A 19,788-nucleotide genomic window follows, 5' to 3' on the forward strand; every position below is an offset into this window, starting at 1 on the left:
AAGGCAGACACAAAGCTCTTTTCCTTAGGAAGCTGTCCTGCTCCTGAAAGATGGAGCAGGCACACAGAGGAATGTCTGTCTGGATAGGTGTGTGTTTATGTATGGATATGCAGACACACACAAGGAAGTATAAAACATCAATTTGGGCGCACTGAGGGAGGATTAAGACCAGGAGAGGCCTTGGGTGAGCTTTAAAGGAGCAGGCAGAAATGAGAAAGCCTCCTCTGGTTCCCTTACCCAGCTTTGCTTCTCCCAGCCCAGGCCTGGGCTTAGCTCCCTCTCGATGCCCAGGACAATCCCTCCCAGGCCTCACTCAGCAGCAAGGAAGCCGCCCTTTAACCAGGGAGTTTCTACCAGAATACCACCTTCTTTTCCCCACTACTCCAAGTTGGCCTCAAGAGCAACAGGTGGACAAGGAGAAGCCACAGATCCCAGGGAAAATTTATATTTGCATAGGCATAAATTAGAATTTGTTGATTAAAAAATCAAAGTAAAGAATTAAACAGTAGCCTTTGTGATGGGGAAGAACTAAGACCCCATCTGTAGGTTCCTACGCAGGGCTGCTCAGACGCCAGCTTCCTGGTAAGCGAACAGAAGCAGAGGGAGCAAACTGGGTTGAGGGCCAGCTAGGGTCAGCCTGCCACTGTCTGCTGGTGACCCCCAAAGCCTGCAGATGAGTGAGTGCCCCTGCTTGCTTCAGGGACCAGTGGCCAGCCCTGTGGTGTGAAGGCCTGCCTTCCCTCCTACAGTAAAAGGCAAGAAGGATGGCAATGTCACTGTGAGGATCCGTGCCTGACAGCCTGCCCCCCACCCCAAGCTGGAGCTGGAGTGAATATCACCCTGGGCCCCAGGGGGAGGAAGCCAGAAATGAAGCCCGTAGCTTTTCTGTCTGATAACAAAGAACAAAGAGATCTATGTATAAATATAAATATCTATCTATATACATAATACAATGGGCCCGCAGGGCCAAAGAATTTGCCCTTCCCCTCCCATCCCAGCCTTAACTCCAAAAAACTAACCCCAACTCTATCCCAATAAACTTAACACCAGGGAATTGTGGCCAGTCCCAGATACTTCAGATTTCAAAGACTGCCCCCATCATGCCCCATGGTAAAGAGAACTATGCATGCTACCATGGACGGGAGCTTTAGCCACCTGCTGGGGCATGCCCAAGACAGACTGTCTACCAGTCTGCCCTTTGGAACTGCCCAAGTTGTCATGCCCTCAATAAACCAAGTTCTTTCACCTAGACTCTTGGGCAAGGTAAGCTAAGGTGGCCTAAGCTGTGGTTCTGAGTGCTGCTGAGCATAATAAGGCCCTCATGATGTCTTGACTCACACCTTCAAGATATCATACATAGCTCTGTATACACCTCCTGAGGGCAGGCAGGGCCTGGTAGGGAGCTGGGCCACCTGACCCTCAAGAGGATGGGGAGTGAAACAAATAGCTGAGCTGGTGATCTCCTCTCCATCAGAGAGGGCAGGGTGGGGCCAAACTGCTCCATGGTGGTAGGCTCCCACCTTGTATCTCTCCCAGAAGCCACAGTGGTCATAAGGGATGAAGTGTGGGAGAGGGCGAGAAAGTGGGATGAAGTGCTTGCTGGGGGAGGGGAGGGGCTGAAGGGGGAAAGAGAGGAAAGGCCCTGGGGGGGAGAGGGTAATTGGCAGGCTTCCCATGGACCCGGAAGCGGTAAATGCAGGTGTACTCAGGGTGACCCCAGTTGCTTAAGATCCGAAGTTCGACCACCTGGTATGGGGCTGTGTCATTGCCCTGTGGGAAGAGGAGACTGGGGTCAGGAAGGCTCGTGATCCCTTGGTGGACATCCTGACCCAGAGCCCGTCCCCCCCAGGCCTTCTTCAGTGGCTGAATGTTATCCCTCAGGTTGCTATCAGAACCATGGGGTCCTGGCTCAAACTGCAGCTCCTAGCAAAGCCACAGCATCCCCATGGCTGGTGAACTAGCCTTCAAGAGCACCAGCCTCCCTGGGACACTGTGGGGCCAGCCCTCCATACCTGAAAGTGGAAGGTCTGAATGGACTCCCCAGCATTATCATAGGTAAAGTGCCCGAGGGGCACCCCTTCCGACTGTGAATCTTCATTTAGCCCCTACAGAGAAGGAAAAGCAAAGGGAAGGGATGGATGGATGGATGGATGATGGATGGATGGATGGATGGATGGGAGGGGGTTAGAGGAAAGGTCATGCTGTTAGGACATGAATCCAGATCTATCCAGGGAGGCAAAGGAAGGGGAGGTTGTGGAGGAGGAGGTGGAAGAGGAGGAGGAAGGGGGTGTAGGGGGGGATACATTGGGGAGAGTAAAGGGGAGAAAGCAAAAGCCACCATGATGTTTCCTTCTTTGGTCCCCTCACCTTCCAGCATCTCTCACTAACTCAGTAGACAGATCCTTTTCCCTCCAAGCCCCTGGCCTCCTTCTCTGCCTCTTCCCCTAAGCTGCTGAATGGCTTGGGACACACAATTTAATTGTAGGTGCCTCAGTTTCTTCATCTATCAGGATTTAGGTCCTGAAGCATCCTGTTCCCCTACACGTTTCTTCTTCTCCTCTGGCTCCACTTTTTTCACCCACATCCTCCTTATGAGGACATTCCAACTCTGCCCTAAGGAGGTGACTGTAGGGAATGGTGCTCATCATCCCCACTCAGCTCCCCCATGGGACACCTGGCCATGGAGGCACCCATGTATAAAGGAGTTGTATAAAAGGACCCTGAGACAGCATTGAAATCTTGACTGCTGTCAGCTGTCCTCTTCTGGCTTCTCTCTAAGAAGAGGGGGAGCAGGGAAAGGGCTGGTTGTGGAGTCCAGAGACCAGCCTCAATATCCCAGCTGTAAAATGGGCACATCCTTCCATTCCTCACCTCACAATGCTGCTGTTAAGAAATGGCTGTCAGGCATACTGGAATGGAGAGCTGCAAGGCTCAGATACTCACCAAGATGACAAAATCCTTGGGGGCGCTAGGGATGTTGCTGATGGGAGACAGGGCTTTGGGTACATGCTCCAAGGTGACAGCAGTGAGGTGGATGCGGGCAGATAATCGAACCACAGCAAAGCCCTGGGGGCCCCGGAATGCCCAGCAGTTGCCAGGGTAAACATCTGGCTGTGGGCAGAAGACAAGTCAGGTGACAAGTCAGGTGGGCAGCCAATGGAATAGATTTCCATTGTGTAATCCTCCCACCTTGAGAGCCCAGCCCCCACAGAAGGTGGGAGATGGCAGAGAGCCAAGCTGGGGGCCCTTTGTTCTGTCATACCTGGAGGATGGCTCTTGGGGACTGGAAATAGTACCACAAGGGGATGCCAAACAGACTGAGAAGGGCCGTCTTGGTATCATAGGTCTCTGAGCAGCGGCTACTGATGATGCTGGCCCCTGAAAGAACAAGAGGGAGAGAAGTGAGGTGGGGGCAGCTGAGGGCTGGCAGGACACAGAGGTAGTCCTGAAGATGAGGGGTCACTGCCAGGACATCAGCCCTTCAACTGCCCCGTCCCATAAGGAGCATCATGAGTTTTTAATTCCTGCTGTCCCTTAATGGGCAACCATCATGTCCCCAGCCCTCTGGCTTTCTACAGGCTACCTACCTGAGGACTCCAGGGCATAATCCACTAGCCCAATGCGGTCTTCACTGTATCTCTTCAGGGCCTCATTCACAATCTGGTGCACATCCTAAAAGACAGGCATGGATGGACTCATGGGCCTAGCTGCCTGCAGAACTGGCCCAGCCCTTTCACCAGAGGGCCACGTGTGCTACCTGCTCTGCCAGGGCTTCCCCTTCCTTCCCTGGAGGCTCCTCTCAGGGCAAACCCATGACCTCCGACAGGCAGACAGGGAATGGGCAGGCCTCACCTCCTCTGTGACCCCAGTCACTCCTTCCTTGTGAAGGGTCAGCCTCAGGCTGGCAGCAGCTTCACTGGCAGATTTGACCTGCCCTTCTGCCACCTGAGTGAGGATTCTGTGCTCCAGGTCCCGAAGTTGGGTCTGTACCTCCTCCAGCTGAAGAAGCCCAGCCTTAGCGCCCTTGTCTCGAAGAAGGTACTGACTGATCCAGGCTGGAACTGAGACTCCACCTAGAAACCACCAGAGACCATCCACAAAACAGTAGAGGTAAGGAAGAAAGAGGGCCGGGACAGGGGACCTGGGGAGGGGTGTCTAGAAAGACTCTGAGAGCTCAGAGCCTATGCATGTCTTCCTGGTGCCAGGGAAGGGACGGTTGTGAACCAAGTGACTGGCATTTTTCCACTGCTTTCAGGTCTACCAAAAAGATCTCATTGGACCCCAGTGGACACCTTAGAGGGTTGGGTCTCCCTGGGCAGATGCTCAGGCAGCCCACCTTGGAGAGAGGGGCACATGTGGTCTAAGTGGTGGACTGGAGGACTCACATCACTGCGCAGGGCTGCCATCTTCTGTGGCCAAAGGTCTACTTCCTCTGCCGCTGCAGCCTGTCTCTGGCTCACGGCTGCCAGTTCCTGTCTCAGGCCAGCCAGCTGGGCCTCCAGTGGACCCATAGCCTTTAATATGTTTTCCTGGAGGGCTTCTTGGGCCAAACTAGACAGTGACAAAAGGAAAAGGGAAGGGCAGCCACTGGCTAGTGACACAGGATAGAGTCAAGCAGAACCACTATCAAAGGGAAAGAACAGAACCAGAGATCTGGGTGCAAGTCTTCCCTGACATTTACTCCCTGTGTGACCCTGGGCAAGTCATTTCCCTCCCAGGCCTCAGGACCCTCATCTGCTCTCTGAGGTCCTTACAGCTGGGATTAATCCTATGGACATGCTAACCCAAGTATTCTGGCTCTACTGACACCCCCCAGAGAATCTCAGTGGTGCTTTCTCTGGTCTAGTTTTCTAGCCTTCCTTCCCTCCTCTTCTCTTTGCCAGTTAGTTTGGGGCCTTACCTCTGCCATTCAGATTTTAGCTGGAGCACCCAGCTTTCCAGCTCCTGTAAGGAAGATGATGGCACAATGAGACTGATGAAAACACCAAACCACACTCTGGGGACTCATTGTCTCCTCTGGGTGGACCCTCTGTCTGCTAAGGAGGATCTGAGTCTCTGCAAACTGTTGGGCTCCAGAAATCTTGACCTTGAGTTTGGGCTAGACCTTTCAAAGACTGGACTCCTCTCTTATCATCCCACCAAGAGGAGGCATCTGACAGAGACCCCAACTCAGCTGAGATTAGGCATGAACCACTTTCCCTAGAGTGGTGAGGTCACTTCTCAGTCCCTGAAAAGAGTTTCAAACTCAGCTGTTGAGTTACAGTCTTCTCATTGACAATCTTATCCCTCCCTAGTCTTCATGCATGGATGTGCTCAGTACAGGAAAGGGGTTCCAGAAAGGAGCTACAGGAGGAGGCTTAGGTTGCTTTAGATCAGTAAGCTCTCTGCTTATCCTTCGGACAAGGGGATCCAGAGTCCTCAGACAGGAGCTCTCAGGGACAATGAGTCAATCGAATATGCTCCCATACAAGTATGGAATCTGGCCAGAAACCTGTAAGCAAGTGTTAGGTCTACTGACAGCAGCACCAACATTTCCAGCTACAAGTGACCTCCCCCAAGACGTCTCTGCCCCCTCTCCCCCCCTCCCCTCACCCTTTCCCCCGCCCCCCCCCCCCCCGCCCTCCATCCCCTGTGTCTCTGCCTCCAGAAGCGTCAGAGCTTCTGGATTACCTGGGATGCCTGAGAAATCTTCTTTAGAACATTATCCAAATCTTGCCGATGTTCTGCCCTGAGGGTGGTGAGTGCTTCCTGGAGACCACAAAAAAGGAGACAGGCGTTCAACAAGACCCAGAGAACTTGGCAGGTCCTGCCAAGCCCAGAGTGCTGCCTCACCTCAAGACCTCTATGCCTTCCACTAGCTGGGCTTGCTGACCTGGTCTTCTTAGCAGAGCGTTCTCCTCACCTGGATGTGGGCAGTGGTGTCCCTACGGAAGTCCTTCTTCAGGGTGGGTTCCCATTGGCTCATCAGGCCCTCCAGGAGAGTTGAAATATCCTCGTGGCTCAGGCTTTTTCCACCTCCATTCCCACTGGCCCCCTGCAGCTCCAGCAACTCCAGCCTGATGGCCTCCTTCTGCCAACGTGCAGAGTATTCAGAAGCCAGAGTTTCCAGCCGCCTTTCTAGGGCATGAACCTTGGACAGGACATGCTGTTCAGCCTTGGGAACAAGGAGGAAAACACACAAAGATGAAAAGTCTCTTAGGAGGAGGAACAAGGAGCACTGGGCATTTGTTAAGCACCCACTTTGTGCCCGAGGTGGGGCTGAGTGCTGAGAACACAAGGACCAAGAAGGAAACCTTTCTTGTGTACGAAGAACTTCCATTTGAATGGAGGAGACAAGGACATTAAAAGCCACCAGGTCGTTTAACTGCTGTCGGCGGATTTCTTCATTTCACACTTACGCTATTTACAAAAACGTAAGCATTGTTGGTCTCCGCCTGAGAATGGAAGTTCCTGGTCAATGGGAATGGTTTCATTTTGTGTACCTGTGTCCCCTAGGCCGGGACCCGGCACTGAGGAAGTGCTTAATAAATACATGTGGGTTGACAGGCTGACTGGAAGAAAGAGCACCAGAATGAATTCTCAGCATGGGGGCAGCCATTTGGGTAGGGTCACCGAGTGTGAAAGGAGTACAGAAGACCAATGAGGCTAAGGCTGGAAAGACAGGGTGGGGCTGTTTTCCTCTGGGGGGCAAAGGGGAGGCCCTGCCATTGACTGAGGAGGGAAGTCACTTGGTCTGCTCTGTTCTTAAGGAAAGTTCCTTTGACAGCAGAGTGCAGAACAGACTGGAGGCAGGGAGGCCACTCAGGACACTGCGGCAGTGAGCCAGGAGAGTGATGAGGGAGGGCCAGGGTCACCAGGGTCGAAATGGCAAAGAAGCTGAGAGAGCTCAGGGCAAAAAGCCAGGTCAGAGACCTCCCCAAGAGGTACAAAGGAGGCTAAGCATGCAGAAGGTCCCCTCCCCACCAACCACACAGCACAGGGGCAGAACCAAGAGAACAGAGGGAGGGTGGGCATTTTTGATGAGCCCAGCCCACCTCCTCTCTAACCATCTAGATAATGTGCCAGACCACATTCTCATGAGGAAAGCCAAGAAAACATCCCTGTGCGTCATTTCTCCAGCCCAGGGAAGCTTAAGAAATAAGAGAGCTGTGGACACTGAGGTGGGGGCTGGCCAGGAGCCCAACATAACGGCAGCCAGGACAGTGGGAAGCATTTCATTGCCCAAGGATGGTAAAAGGGCTAGAACTGAATCCCTGAGCAGGAGCAGATCCCAGGCTATCCTGGGAGCATGAAGGGGGCCAAATGACTCTTCTAGGCTACAGACGTAGGGCTGAGAGGAGCAGTTATGAGTGAGCGAGGCCCTAGCTGAGCACTGATCAAGAAAGGGGTTCTGCAAAGAGGTTCTGGACCTGAGCCCCAGAGCACAGCTGGGGGCTCAATGTTCACTTTTAGTCCTGCAGTGGGATACCTCGGGTAGGAGACCCAGACGCAAGAAGAGTCAATAAGTTCGGTCCCTCTGAACCTGCAGAACCTCAAAGTGTGCTAACAATGACTGAGTCCAATAACATTCTACAGAAACTCCAGCACCCGCAAGCCAGAAGACCTAAACCTGAGTCAGGAACTTGCACAACTCAGACAAGAATAGCAGTGAACAGATATCACCACTATGGAAGCACTGAAAGTTTGCGGACTGAACTAAGAAAGCCCAGAGGTGAGCTGAGCCCAATGCCAACATCAAGTTCATAGTCAAGAAATAGGCTGGAAGAATGAGTAAACAAAACTGAACCTGACCACAAAGGGCTACTATGGCTCAAGACAGAAAGACAGAAGAAGCCAATGACTTGAAGATATCTTTAAGCAAATCCTCCAAGAAAAAGGGTAGATTGGATAAGAGTTGAACAAGAATTCCTAGAAGAGTTAAAGAATGAGATAAAAATGAACAAAAAGTGATTTTAAGAGTGGAAGAGGAAAAATTTTTAAAAAGCTGTACAAGAAAGATATGAGAAAAGAATGAATAATTAGTAAAAGAGGCACAAAAATACTGAATTCCTTAAAAATTAGAACTGAGCAAATAGAAGCTAATAACTCTAGGAGACAACAACAAAAAATAAAATCAATTCAAGAGAAAATGTATAGGATCTCATACAAAACTCCAATGACCTAGAAATGGATTGAGGAGAGAGAATTGGAGAGTCATTTGTCTATCCAAAAGCCAGGAACAAAAAAGGAGCTCAACATAATATTTTAAGATATTACAAAGGAAAATGCCCAGATGTGTTAGAATCAGAGGGCAAAGTAGAACTTGAAACCACAAATCATTTCCTGAAAGAAACCCCTACATGAAAACTCCCAGCAACTGTTCTAAATCCAGAACTGCCAGGTCAAGGAGAAAATTCTGCAAATAGCCAGAGAGAAATAATCCAGTACTGTCAGGACACATGAGATTTAGAAGCTTCCACATTAAAGGAGTACAGGGCTTGGGATATCATATTCTGGAGTGGAAAAGATCTAGGATTAGAGCCCACAATAAGATTAAACTACCCAGCAAAACTGTGTATCGTCCTACAGGGGAATAAGGACCCTTCCTGAAATAGAGAACTTTCAAGCATTCCTGATGAAAAGACCAGAACAGAATAGAAAATTTGACATTCAAACACAGAACTCAGGAGAAGAATAATAAGGTGAACATGAGTGAGAAATCACAAGTCACTAAAAAAGGGCAAATTGTTTAGATCCCTTGTGTGGCAAGATGATACATGTAACCACTTCAGAATTTTATGATCACCACGGGTCCTAGAAGCAGTCTAAATAGATAGCGACCTGAATGACTGTATTATGTTGTGAGGATCTCAAAAGAATGGAAGGGTGGAGAAGAGAAATGCACTGGAAGGTTGTGGGGAAGGAGAGAAAGAATGGGGAAAGTTATCTCATAAATGGGGTGCACTAGAAAGAGTTTATACAATGGGAGGGACAGAAGAGGGGAACAGGCAACACGAACCTTATTCTCATCTGAACTGGTTGAAAGAGGGAAGAATACACATACACACACAATGAGATGGAGAGATTCATTTTACGCAAGGAGAAGTAGGAGGAAAAGCGTCTAAGAGAAAGGTGAGGGGGAGGGAAGAATGACGGGATAGATTAAGGGAGGCAAAGGTCAGAAACAAAAGACTACTGAAGAAGGGACAGAGTAAAAAACAAAAGGATGAGTGTAAAAGAATAGCATGGAAAAAAATATACATTTAATGAACACAACTGTGAATGGGAATGGGATGAACTCACTCATAAAATGGAAGAATACAGTTGAATGGATTAGAAACCAGAATCCAACAATATGTTATTTACAAGAAATATGCTTGAAACAGAAAGATACACAAATAGAGGAGTTGGAGAAAAAGAATGGATCTTACAGAATGGATCCTAAAGAATGGATGAGTCAAAGAACAAATCATAGAAATGGTTAACAATTTCATGGTGACAATGACATAACTAAATTTTGGGGATGCAGTCAATGCAGGACTTAGAGGGAAATGTATATTTTCAAATGCTTACATCAATCAAAGAGACAAAGAAACAGATTAAAGAATTAGACATGCAACTAAAATATTTAGAAAACCAACAGATTAATCCCTTCCCAATTAAACACCAAAATTAAAATCTTGAATCGATAGAAAGATGAACGAAATTGAAAGAACAAAACCCCAATGAACTAATAAATAAAACTATAAGCTTTGAGAAAAACAATTAAATAGATAAATCCTTGGCTAATTTAATTTTTACAAAAGAAAACCAAATTATTACATCAGAAAATGAAAACAGTGAATTTACAATCTATGAAGAGAAAATAAAAGTAATTACTAGGAGCTTTGTTGCCCAACTACATGCCAATAATAAAAATGAAAATCTAAATGAAATGAATTTTTCAAATATAAATAGTCCTGTTTAACAGAGCCCTTAAATAACCCCATCTTAGAAAAAGGAACGAAACAAGCTATAAATGATCTCTCTAAGAAAAAACCCCAGGACTAAATCAAATTTTTCCAAATGATTAAAAAGTAATCAATTCCAACACTAAATAAACGATTTGAAAAACAGGTAAAGATAGAATCTTATCAAATTCTTTCTATGACAAAAATATAATCTTGATACCCAAACCAAGGAGAGTCACGTCTCCCCAAGAAAGGGAACTATAGATCAATTTCCTTAATGAATATTGATGAAAAATATTAAATGCTAAGAAAGGAGATTACAGGAATATATCACAAAGATATATTGTGACACTGTGACCAAGCTGGATTGATACCAAGAAGTTGGGCCTGGGTCAATTATTAGGAAAACTATAAATGTAACTGATTATATCAATAACATAAACAACAAATTTATATGATTTCAACAGGTGCAGACAAAGCTTTTGACAAAATGCCTCATCCCTGTTGAAAAACACTAGAAAGCTCAGGAATAAATGGAGTCTTCTTTAAAATAAGTATTATCTAACTAAAACCAAGAGCAAGCATGATATGTAATGGGGATAAGCCTTCCCAGTAAGATCACGGTAAAGGAAGAAAGTCCATTGCCAACCATTGCTATTCAGTGTTGTACCAGTTACAGCAACTGCTAGATATAGCAATAAGGCAGAAAAGAAACTGAAGGGAAAAAACTGCAATGAGGAACCAAAACTATCTCTTTTGGTAGATGATACAATGGTTTACCAAGAGAACCCTAGAGAGTCATCTAAAAAACCAGTTTAAAACAAAACCAGTTCAAACAATTACTTAAAGAAAGTTGGAAGCCCATCAAAACCATCAGCATTTCTATATATTAATCAAGAAAATCCAGCAGGAAGAGATAGAAAGAGAAATTCCATTGAAAATAACTGTATACAATTGTATACTGTATACAACCTGAGAGTTTGCCTGCCAAGACACACACAGGAACTATATGAACACAATTACAAAACATTCTTCATACGTAGAGATCTCAACAGTTGGAGATGTACTCACTCCTCGTGGGTAGGTCAAGCCAGTAGCATAAAAATGATAAAACTACCTAAATTAACTTATTCAGTGCCATACCAACTGAACCACTAAGAAAGTTCTTTGGTAGCAAAGAACTCATTGACAGAGGAGTGGCTTATGGATACAAGGAAATATGACTATGCTGTACGAAGCCACAACTCTGCTTAATTAGAAGACTTACATGAACTGGGGAAAAGTGGAATAAATGAATGAGGAGAACAAGAAAACAAGCACCACAGACAACCATGGAAATGGAAAGAACAGACATGACCCATGAGGATCTTCTTCCCTTCCCGTCCTGGCTAGGGTGGGAAATACTGGCAGGGAACCTGCATCTAATGCTGGGCTCGCCTGCTGTGTTCTGCTGAACTTTTCTTCCCCTTTTTGGTTTATTCTTTTGCTTAAGGGCTGGCTCTGTGGGAGGGCAAAATGGGAAGGATACACTGAGCAAGGTGGGTCACATGAAAGCAAAAGCTAGAGACAAGTCTTCAAAGTCAGTGGGATGTGTGCGTTTGTGTGTGTGTGTGTGTGTGTGTGTGTGTGTGTGTAAAGATGTACCTAATTCAAAATGATTTTCACTAGTAGATCACACAAACTTTACAGGGTTTTTCCAAATTCCCTGCTTCTCTTTCTGAGAAGACACACTGGGAAAGGTAGGTTAAGTAAAAACCAATGATATCAAGAAAACTTTTGGAAACACACAACACGATGAGGAGACATGAAAATGGTTTTCAGACTTTGTGGACATGGACAGGGTTAGAGTTGCTTTGCTTGTCCTGGCAAGGTAGAAGTTGTGGCACATTTCAGAGGCAGGAACAGCTTCCTAACAAGGTGAGTCACTGAGAGGGGAAGGAGCTGACTCAAGAATTTGGGGGCCTCCACTCTCAGGACTGAGCTGAAGAGGGAGGCTGAGGGCCCTTCCTGATGTTTGCCGTTTCACGGGGCCACTGTTTGTATCCTTTAGTCACCACCCTCTTCTTCTCTTGCGCCAGTGGCCTATTTTCAGATCCAGTGTTGCCTTTGGTTTCTTTGCTTGCCAAGAGCCGCTGGTCTCTGACGGAGGCAGCCTCTAGGATTGCTGGCCTTCTCACTGGAATGTGATGTTTTGGGGCAGCAGTCAAACATCCTTAGGAAACGATGCTATGAGTCAGTGTTCCTTTTGCCGTGCCTGAGTGGTTGACACATCTGAAGAGGAAGGACTGGAGCTGTTGGAGCTGTACGGTATGTTTTTTCCCCTTTTGTCCCCCTTTCTTCTAACTTGCTGGATTTTGACCTTTGTGGGGCCCAGTCACTGATCTGGTCCTTGATGCTGAAATGATTCGTGTAACCAGCATTTCTCATTCCGTGAAGATGGTCCTTTGGTTTCGTTGTGACATCTTTTGGTGCTGATCATGTATCCTGTGCCTGGGGACTTTCTTACTGACAAATAATAGTTGTGTCTTCTTCCCTTGCACGTTGTTTTGTGGACTTAGTACAATGACAGCCAACAAACACTGATACACTCCCACTAAGTGTAACAGGCTATGCCGAGTGTTGGGGTCACAAGGACAAAATGATCTTCTCAGCTTCCTCCTGGACTTCCTTTGCCCTCTGTTGCCTTATGCTCATTTGGAATAGCAACTATGGGGTTTTTTAGTTGCCTTTAAAAATGTGATGAAATCTAATCCTTGAGGCTGATTTGCCTCCTCCAAATTCTTCTGCCTGTGAGTGATCATTCCACTGATTGTTTTCCCCCCCACATCTGAAAAAAAAACTCCTTGCAGCTGACATGAGAAGTCAGACAAATCAAATTCTGACACTGGCTGTGTCCAAAATCGTGGACCTCATTGTGCATCTGACATCCAGCACCTCATCTGTTGCTGTTTCTAGAGCCATGTCCTTTATCCCACCACTCCATGTCACCCCTCAGATTACACTGGAATAATGTCAACCACTTAGACTGTGGTTGGACTGTGTGAGGACTGAGGGAGACCAAGTACTCTTTGTCCTTCTCTGAGGTCCCCTGACCTCTGTCCACAAACAGAAGGTGGCTGCAGAAGGCAAAGGTTGTTTGGTCTTTTTATCTGCTTCCCAAGTCATCATGACTCCCCAAATCCAATCACCTGGTGGCCAAGCTTCTGGTGGGCAGACACCAGGATCTGCACACAGCCTTCAAGTCTTCCCAGCTTGATCAACTCTGATAGTCTGGGCTCTGCTACCAATTTCTGGAGACCCCCCCCCCTCCAGAATCACTTCACTGTGTGACAAGGTGTTAGGGAAGGCCTTTTGGGGGAGGCAACTATGATTTCAGTTGAAGGCAGCGGGGGAACGCGGGAGGCTGAGTCTTGAGAGGTTGGCATTGAACTGCCCCAGGTCCCAAAGCTAGCAAGTGGCAAAGCTCAAACTTGAGCCCAGGTTTTCTGACCCTGGCTCCCCAGGGATCTGCATATCCAAGGTGAGAGAGTCTCCTAATGCTGCTTGTGAGTGGCCCTGGGGCAAAGATTGATGAGTTTGGAGATGGAAATCCATGGATAAATCGAGGTTACTAAATGAAGGCTTCATTATAGCCTGGATTTATATTCTCATCTCTTGCCCCACAGCACAGACCATTAAGAAGAGACTGTCACCACTGAGATGAATGACCTATCTTCTGCATGACACACACTTGGCACCCAAACAGCAAAGACAAAGAAATGGAAACTACTGGCTTGCCCCCGAACTGGGCAAGAGCTGAATAAATTATGGTGTAAGGATTGAATACAACCGTGCTCTAAGAAACAATGAAATAGGTGGTATTGAGAGAAACCTGAGAAGACTTTGTATGAACTGGTGCAGAGCAGAGTGAGAAGAACCACAAAGAAGCAACTTTGAAAGACTTTAGAACTCTGATCGATGCAGTGACCAAGTACTTTTCTGGAAAATGACCCAACTTCTGACGGAGAGATGGCCTCAGGAGGCAGAAGGAGACATAGATCTTTTAGACATGGCCAAAAAGGGACTGGTTTGCTTAACTCTGCACATTTGTTACAAGTGGTTTGCTTTTCATTTTTCTGAATGGGTGGGAGAGGGAGAAGGGAAATAAAACAGACTTTTGTTCATTACAAAATGGAAACAAAAGCAGCTTCCTCTGGCTAATCCTGCTTCCCCCTCCTCTGATGCCTCATAGTGCTGCAGAGCTGTTTCAAAGACAGCGCTAGGAGAGGACACCACCTGGAAGATCCTGCCAGGCCAGAACTGTCTTCAAAGATGGTATGGTAATAGTCTGTATGGCTGCCATAGAAGAAACAGCATAGCCAACTCTCTCTACTGCTTCACTCCCATCTGTCCTGGTAGATCTCCATTGTACCTAGTTGTTTCCTCATGACTCGGGGACTCCTTCAGGGCAGGGACTGTGGGCTTGTTTGTTTGGGTTTGAATTCTTTCTTTGAATTCCCATCCCTTAGCACAGTGCCTGACACACAGTAGGCCACACTTAAGAAATGGTAGTGGACTGAGTGATTCTGGGGTTGATTGGAACAGACTTGGTTGTGAGCAGACTGTCTGCCTGTCCTGCACAAAGTGTTCCTGGCACTCACCCAGGCACTCACCTGGAAATATGGGGTGGATTCTCCTGCTTCCCACACCTCCTCTCTCCTGTTGCTGCCCTTTGCTGCCCACCAGGACAGCATAGCAGGGTGGAATGTCTGTAGTCCATAGGGGTAAAAATACCAAGCACCTAGCACATGGGAGGAAAGGCTAATGAAGGCAGAGGCTGAGGCACCAGAAGGGAAACATGTCCAGGATGAGGACCTACACCTGGACTGTGTCTGGCAGTGTCACATCCACATGGGCTCAGACCCTGGCCCAAGGAAGGTGCATGCATTATGGGCCCCATGATCTGGAAGGCAAGACCCTTCAGGAAAGGCATCTCTCATGATCCTTTCAGGAGTCATTACACACTTTTGGATTATGAGAAAAATGAGGGACAAGAAGCAGCTGGGGAGAGGACATGGAGAAGTCCTGCCTCCTGGTCCCAAGCCTGGTCCACATACAGCCCTGTCTCTTCTGGAGGATCAGAGTGCTTTCAGGAGATGCCAGCTGAATAGAGGTCCTGGTAACTGACAGCTTGTGGTGTCACCATTCCCAAGCTGGGCTTCATCTCATAGTAGGGGGTAAGTGATGTCATGGTTCCTGAACAGAGTACAGCTCTTTTGGGACCATCCAGGGAGGACCACCCTGTCCATTCTCCCCAGTGAGAAGGGGCAAAGGCCTCCAGAGCTGGCATTGGCTGTGTCCTGCCCAGCTAACCCATTCATTGTGGACTCAGCTCTTCTACCAGTTCCCCCACCCTCAAGTGCCTTGACAGTGACCACTGAGGGGGCAGATCAAACACCCATGTAAAGCCAGCACTGTCATAGTAGGCATGCAGCATGAGTCTGGGAGGCCTGCATACAGAAGATGCACAAGAAAGGCTTGTGGGATTGGATCAAGAGGAGGAGACACAGGCCGTCTATCCCATTTCAGGCACAAGAACTTTCCCATACAAGGCCTGGGTCCCTTTTCCCCTAAAGGCTAAAGGCTCCCCTTCAAAGCTCTGTCTTCCAGACTTGCGTTCAGCAGCCCTGCCCCCAAGCCCTTGTCTGTCTGGGCTGGCAGGGTGCCCTGGGGACTCAGCAAGGCTCACCGTAAGCCAGCGAAGCCAGAAGCAACAGCATCAAGAGAAGCAGAAACAACTTCTTCAGAGTTGAAAAGCTCCTGGATTTCATGGGGATGAAGGAGGAGACATTAGTGCCTGGTCTTCCCCACCAGATTCCTGTGCGACCCTCCCTGAGCTGCTGAGGAAACCAACAAAGGGTGTGCCCCCACCCTGGGACAGCTACGATGGGGAGCTCTGGGCTTTTATGGACAGCCCTCGAGGTCAAGTGGAAGGAGAAAATTTGACCTTGGTCAAATGTGTGAATGTTGTTATGAAAGGTGACAGGGCTGGTGGAAGGCATCTCCCTCCCAGGGCTCTCAGGAATGTGCTTATATGCTAGTGAATTGGGCAGGCTTCTTTTGGCTAAATCATTTCAGTGCTTGTCAAATTGGGACTTGGAAGGAGTAAGCCCTGACAAGGTTGGCTAGTCTCCCTGGGCCTAGCCTGTGGCCCCAAGAATCCAGAGCTAGATAGGGAACCTGCAGCCTGGAGATCACATGTGGCACTTGAGGTCCTCAAGGGTGGCCCTTTGACTGAATCTAGACTTCCAAGAACAAATCTCCTTAAGAAAAGGATTTGTTCTGTAAAACTTGGCCTCAGTCCAAAGGTTGCACCCCAGGACCTAGAAGGCTACATGTGGCCTGGAGAGCGCAGGTTCCCTACCCCTGCTCTAGAGGCTCCTGGACACAGCCCTGGAGGCTGCCTGGAAACCTGGACATGACCCCCCACAGAGAAACTGTAAGGATGGCCTGGCTACCCAAAGGACTGGGAAGAGACTACAACCCCTGGGAGCTCAGGACTTTCCAACTGGCCAAGGTGAAGCCACCAGAGTCAGTGGAGATGAGAGGCAAGAACTACTGAGGGGACAGCTCCTCCAAGATACTCAGGAATAGAGCAGCACCTGTGCTCATGGGGATTGGCATGTGCTGGGGAAGGGTTAACAAGCAGTTCTGAAGGAGGTGAAGGCACACACAACTTGTCCCATCTTCTTCTTCAGTCTAGATACCCAGAGGAGCCCTGACTGGTAGCTGACACTCAGGAGCAGGTTCAAGCTGGTTCCAGCTGATTCCAGCACACCCCTGACCCTGACCTGACCTTCTGTCATAAGATTCATGGCACAAAAGTCTCAAAAGCTGAACTGAGCTCAAGGGTGGTGAAGCTTTTTCAAGCATGGGTTCTTTGGTTCTGGCAGAGCCCAGGGAGGCCTCACTGACCTGGTTAAGACAAAGACGTCCAGCAGGGAGGCAGCTGTGGTCAGGCGGTAGCAGGTAGTGCCCAGCCACCAGTAGAACAGGCCAAAGAGCCAACCTGTAAAAGTCCCAGCAGAGGGGTTCAAAGGCTTCGCCCTCCTATCCCAGAGTTAGCTTGCTCCCAGCCTGCCCACTCTGCAGCTGCTCCTTGAATCTCCCAAGGCTTTCTAGCTGTGCCTGGGGATCCTGCCATAAAAGCCTGTCTCCACACACTGTCCTAGGGTTAGCACCCAGGCCTGGTGTGCCCCAGCATAGGAATGAGGAAGCTCTTATGGGCCCACAGCAGGGACTGCCCTGGGCAGTGTGCCCACCCACTCCCAGAACCCACCTGGAAAAGTGATGGCCACCCACAAGAAAGCGCCAACTTGGGAGGCAGCATTCCTTAATGAGGATGCTGAGCCAGGCTGGTCCATAAGTGTGTGCCCTGCAGGAAAGTGAAGACATGAGGAGCCACCCAGAAGGAGACACAAGTGGGCCTCAGGCATCCCCATTACCATGCTGAGGCTTGGGCCCTCCCAACCTCCAAACCCCCACCTGGAGCCAGACTGCAGAGTTCTCTCTCCTTTTATCTGAAATCTATGTTCTCCCCATCCCCCCTGGATGGGGCACCCTTCAAAGTACACGGGGCAGCGTCCAGGGGATGGAGTTCCAGTAGGCAGGAAGTGCTGCCTACCTGCAGAGTCATCCTCCGAGGAGTATCCTGAGGAAGATCCATAGATATCATAGGTGACTTTGCCCTCATTCAGTCCATTGATCTTACTCTTCTCAGCACCTCCCAGGCCTCTCCTCCTCCTCACCAAGTCCCCACCTGCACAGAGCATGGAGGTGCCTGATAAGCAGGGAGCTTCAGGCTTCCAGCAACAGCAGCTGCCAGAGGTGGAACACCTGGCAGAACTTTTCAGAATTCAGACTTCCCACCCCTTTGGGGGTCTGAACTCATAAGCCCCCCCCCCATGTGGTTTAGGGCAGGAATGGAGTTCTGCACAAGGGCAAAATCTGGCCCCCTTCCTATTTCTGTATGAGGTAAGAACACTTTTTATGTTTTTAAGTGTAATGGAACTTTACTGAAACATGTAAAGATGATTTTTAGCTCATTGGCTGCACAAAACCAGGTGGCCTTCTGCCTTAGGAGGCATGGTTATTGTCAGCCAGATCTGGAAAAGTGCCATCTGTGGGACTGAGGGGCTTCAGGAGAATGGAAGGATCTCCCACCTGGGAGGATCCAGGGAGATGAGCCAACCTGGAGGAGTAAGGTAACTCCCAACAGACACTAGCCTCCTTAGGAATCTTTAGAAGACAGGGAGGAGCTTCCTTCCTTCTCCCCAGCCCAAGCCCTCGGGTTTGTCAAGCTCTGGCCAGAGCTCACCACGTTCACTCCAGTAGACATCGCTGTCCAGCTGATCTTGTAGGATGGAGCTTTTGTCCACCGAGGCGACCCGGGGGCCCCTGACGTAGGACTCGCTGACCACTGATTCACTGTAGTAGGTAGTGTGAGGATTGGAAGCAGGGCCCAGGTGAGGGGCTGGTGAGAGGCGTTTCACACTGCCAGATTTCCTCTTCAGAGTCCTGGGGGGCGCCAAGCATGAAGAGCAAAGGAAAGAGGGTGAAGGAGATGAAGCAGGAGAAAAACAGGGGGAGAAAGGCCTGGAGGAGGAAGAGACTTTCAAGGAGCTTCTAGGATGAAAAGAAATGATCCCCAAAGCCCTCTTCTGTTCTTATTCCTTCAACAGATGAATCCTTTATAACATTGGAACAAATCCCCAGCTCCCATGGGCCAGGCAGGGCCTCTTTCCAAATGGAACCACCATGATGAGGTACAAGAGGAGCTAAAGCCACCTGAACCTGTCTCCTCCCCCACAGGTCCATCACCCCCATGGCTTCCTATGCTCTTGCTAGGCCCTGCAGCTCACCCCAGAAACCGTGGGTACTGGGCCACATGATGGTTGTTCCCTGCCCAGCTTTAAGCCTCAGTTTCTGGCCCTCTCAATGCTCAAAGTCACCCCTCCCTAGTTCCTGTTCTCAGAGAGTGAAGGCAGCAGCAGCCCAGGTTGGGGTAGAAGGGGAAGAGACGGTGCTGGGGACAGGAAATTCTCGCATTTGTGGGGAAAGAAAGCACTAGAGTGATGTTTCCACCAAAGATGGGGGCAGGAAAGAAAGGTGCACATGGAAGCTGGCCAGGCCCTTGGCTGCCCTGAGTGGTTGTGATCTGGAAGATGACCTAGGGTCGCTGTGGAGTGGCTTACCTTAAGGGACTGTCCTTGAAGGCAGTGTGCTGACCAGCCACCAGGGAACTTCCTCCACTGCTGCTGCTGCTGCTGCCTCCATCATCATCAACATGGTAACGATGGCTCAGGCGCTGACTGCGTCGAGACATCATCAAAATCTCACTCTAGAAGTGCTAGAAATTCCTGGAAGAAGCAAAAAGTAATGAGAAGCTGTGCTTACTGACTGACTAGGTGTGATTTTCTGGGACCCCCTGAGAAGAGCCTGATGGGGGAGACGTTGAAGGGGAGGGATGGATTCCTCCAAAAGGAAAGCTGGCTGCACTGGGACAGAGAGGCGCTTTCCTAAAGAGTTTCTGAAGTGTCTCCCAGACGCTGAGGGTGGCTGCTCACCAGGGCCAAGCCTGCCAGCTTTGTGCCTGAGCTGGCCGTGACATCTTCTTGCAGGTGGCTTCCCTGGTGAAGCGCTGCCCCCACTCTCTCTCCAGCCTCCATTTGGAATGTCTCCCTTGGTGTCTTTACTGAATCTGGGGTTTTGACACTTGCCTTGGGATTGTTCTCAGGTCGCTTCGCACACACACAATTTCCTTCTCGCCATAGTTGTTAACTCTGAGGGAAAGGCCTGCTTTCCCTTCCATGTCTTTGTT

At 48.9% G+C, this 19,788-nt stretch overlaps 1 protein-coding gene across 1 annotated transcript; it reads right to left on the bottom strand.

Moving 5' to 3' along the window:
- Positions 1-632: 632 nt before the first annotated feature.
- LOC140532082 (SUN domain-containing protein 2-like) lies at positions 633-19,293 on the bottom strand. Its single transcript, XM_072650628.1, has 19 exons — positions 19,163-19,293; positions 18,286-18,485; positions 17,593-17,727; positions 17,248-17,343; positions 16,884-16,977; positions 15,322-15,418; positions 14,582-14,677; positions 5,903-6,154; positions 5,671-5,748; positions 4,901-4,944; positions 4,337-4,551; positions 3,853-4,073; positions 3,588-3,672; positions 3,263-3,378; positions 2,944-3,111; positions 2,013-2,105; positions 1,681-1,923; positions 1,521-1,616; positions 633-743 (listed from the first exon to the last, which is right to left on the bottom strand). The coding sequence occupies exons 1-19, from the start codon at positions 19,291-19,293 to the stop codon at positions 633-635; spliced, it is 2,571 nt and encodes an 856-aa protein (XP_072506729.1).
- Positions 19,294-19,788: the final 495 nt, after the last annotated feature.

Source organism: Notamacropus eugenii, chromosome 3 (genome assembly GCF_028372415.1).
Source record: "Notamacropus eugenii isolate mMacEug1 chromosome 3, mMacEug1.pri_v2, whole genome shotgun sequence".
NCBI lineage: Eukaryota > Metazoa > Chordata > Mammalia > Diprotodontia > Macropodidae > Notamacropus > Notamacropus eugenii.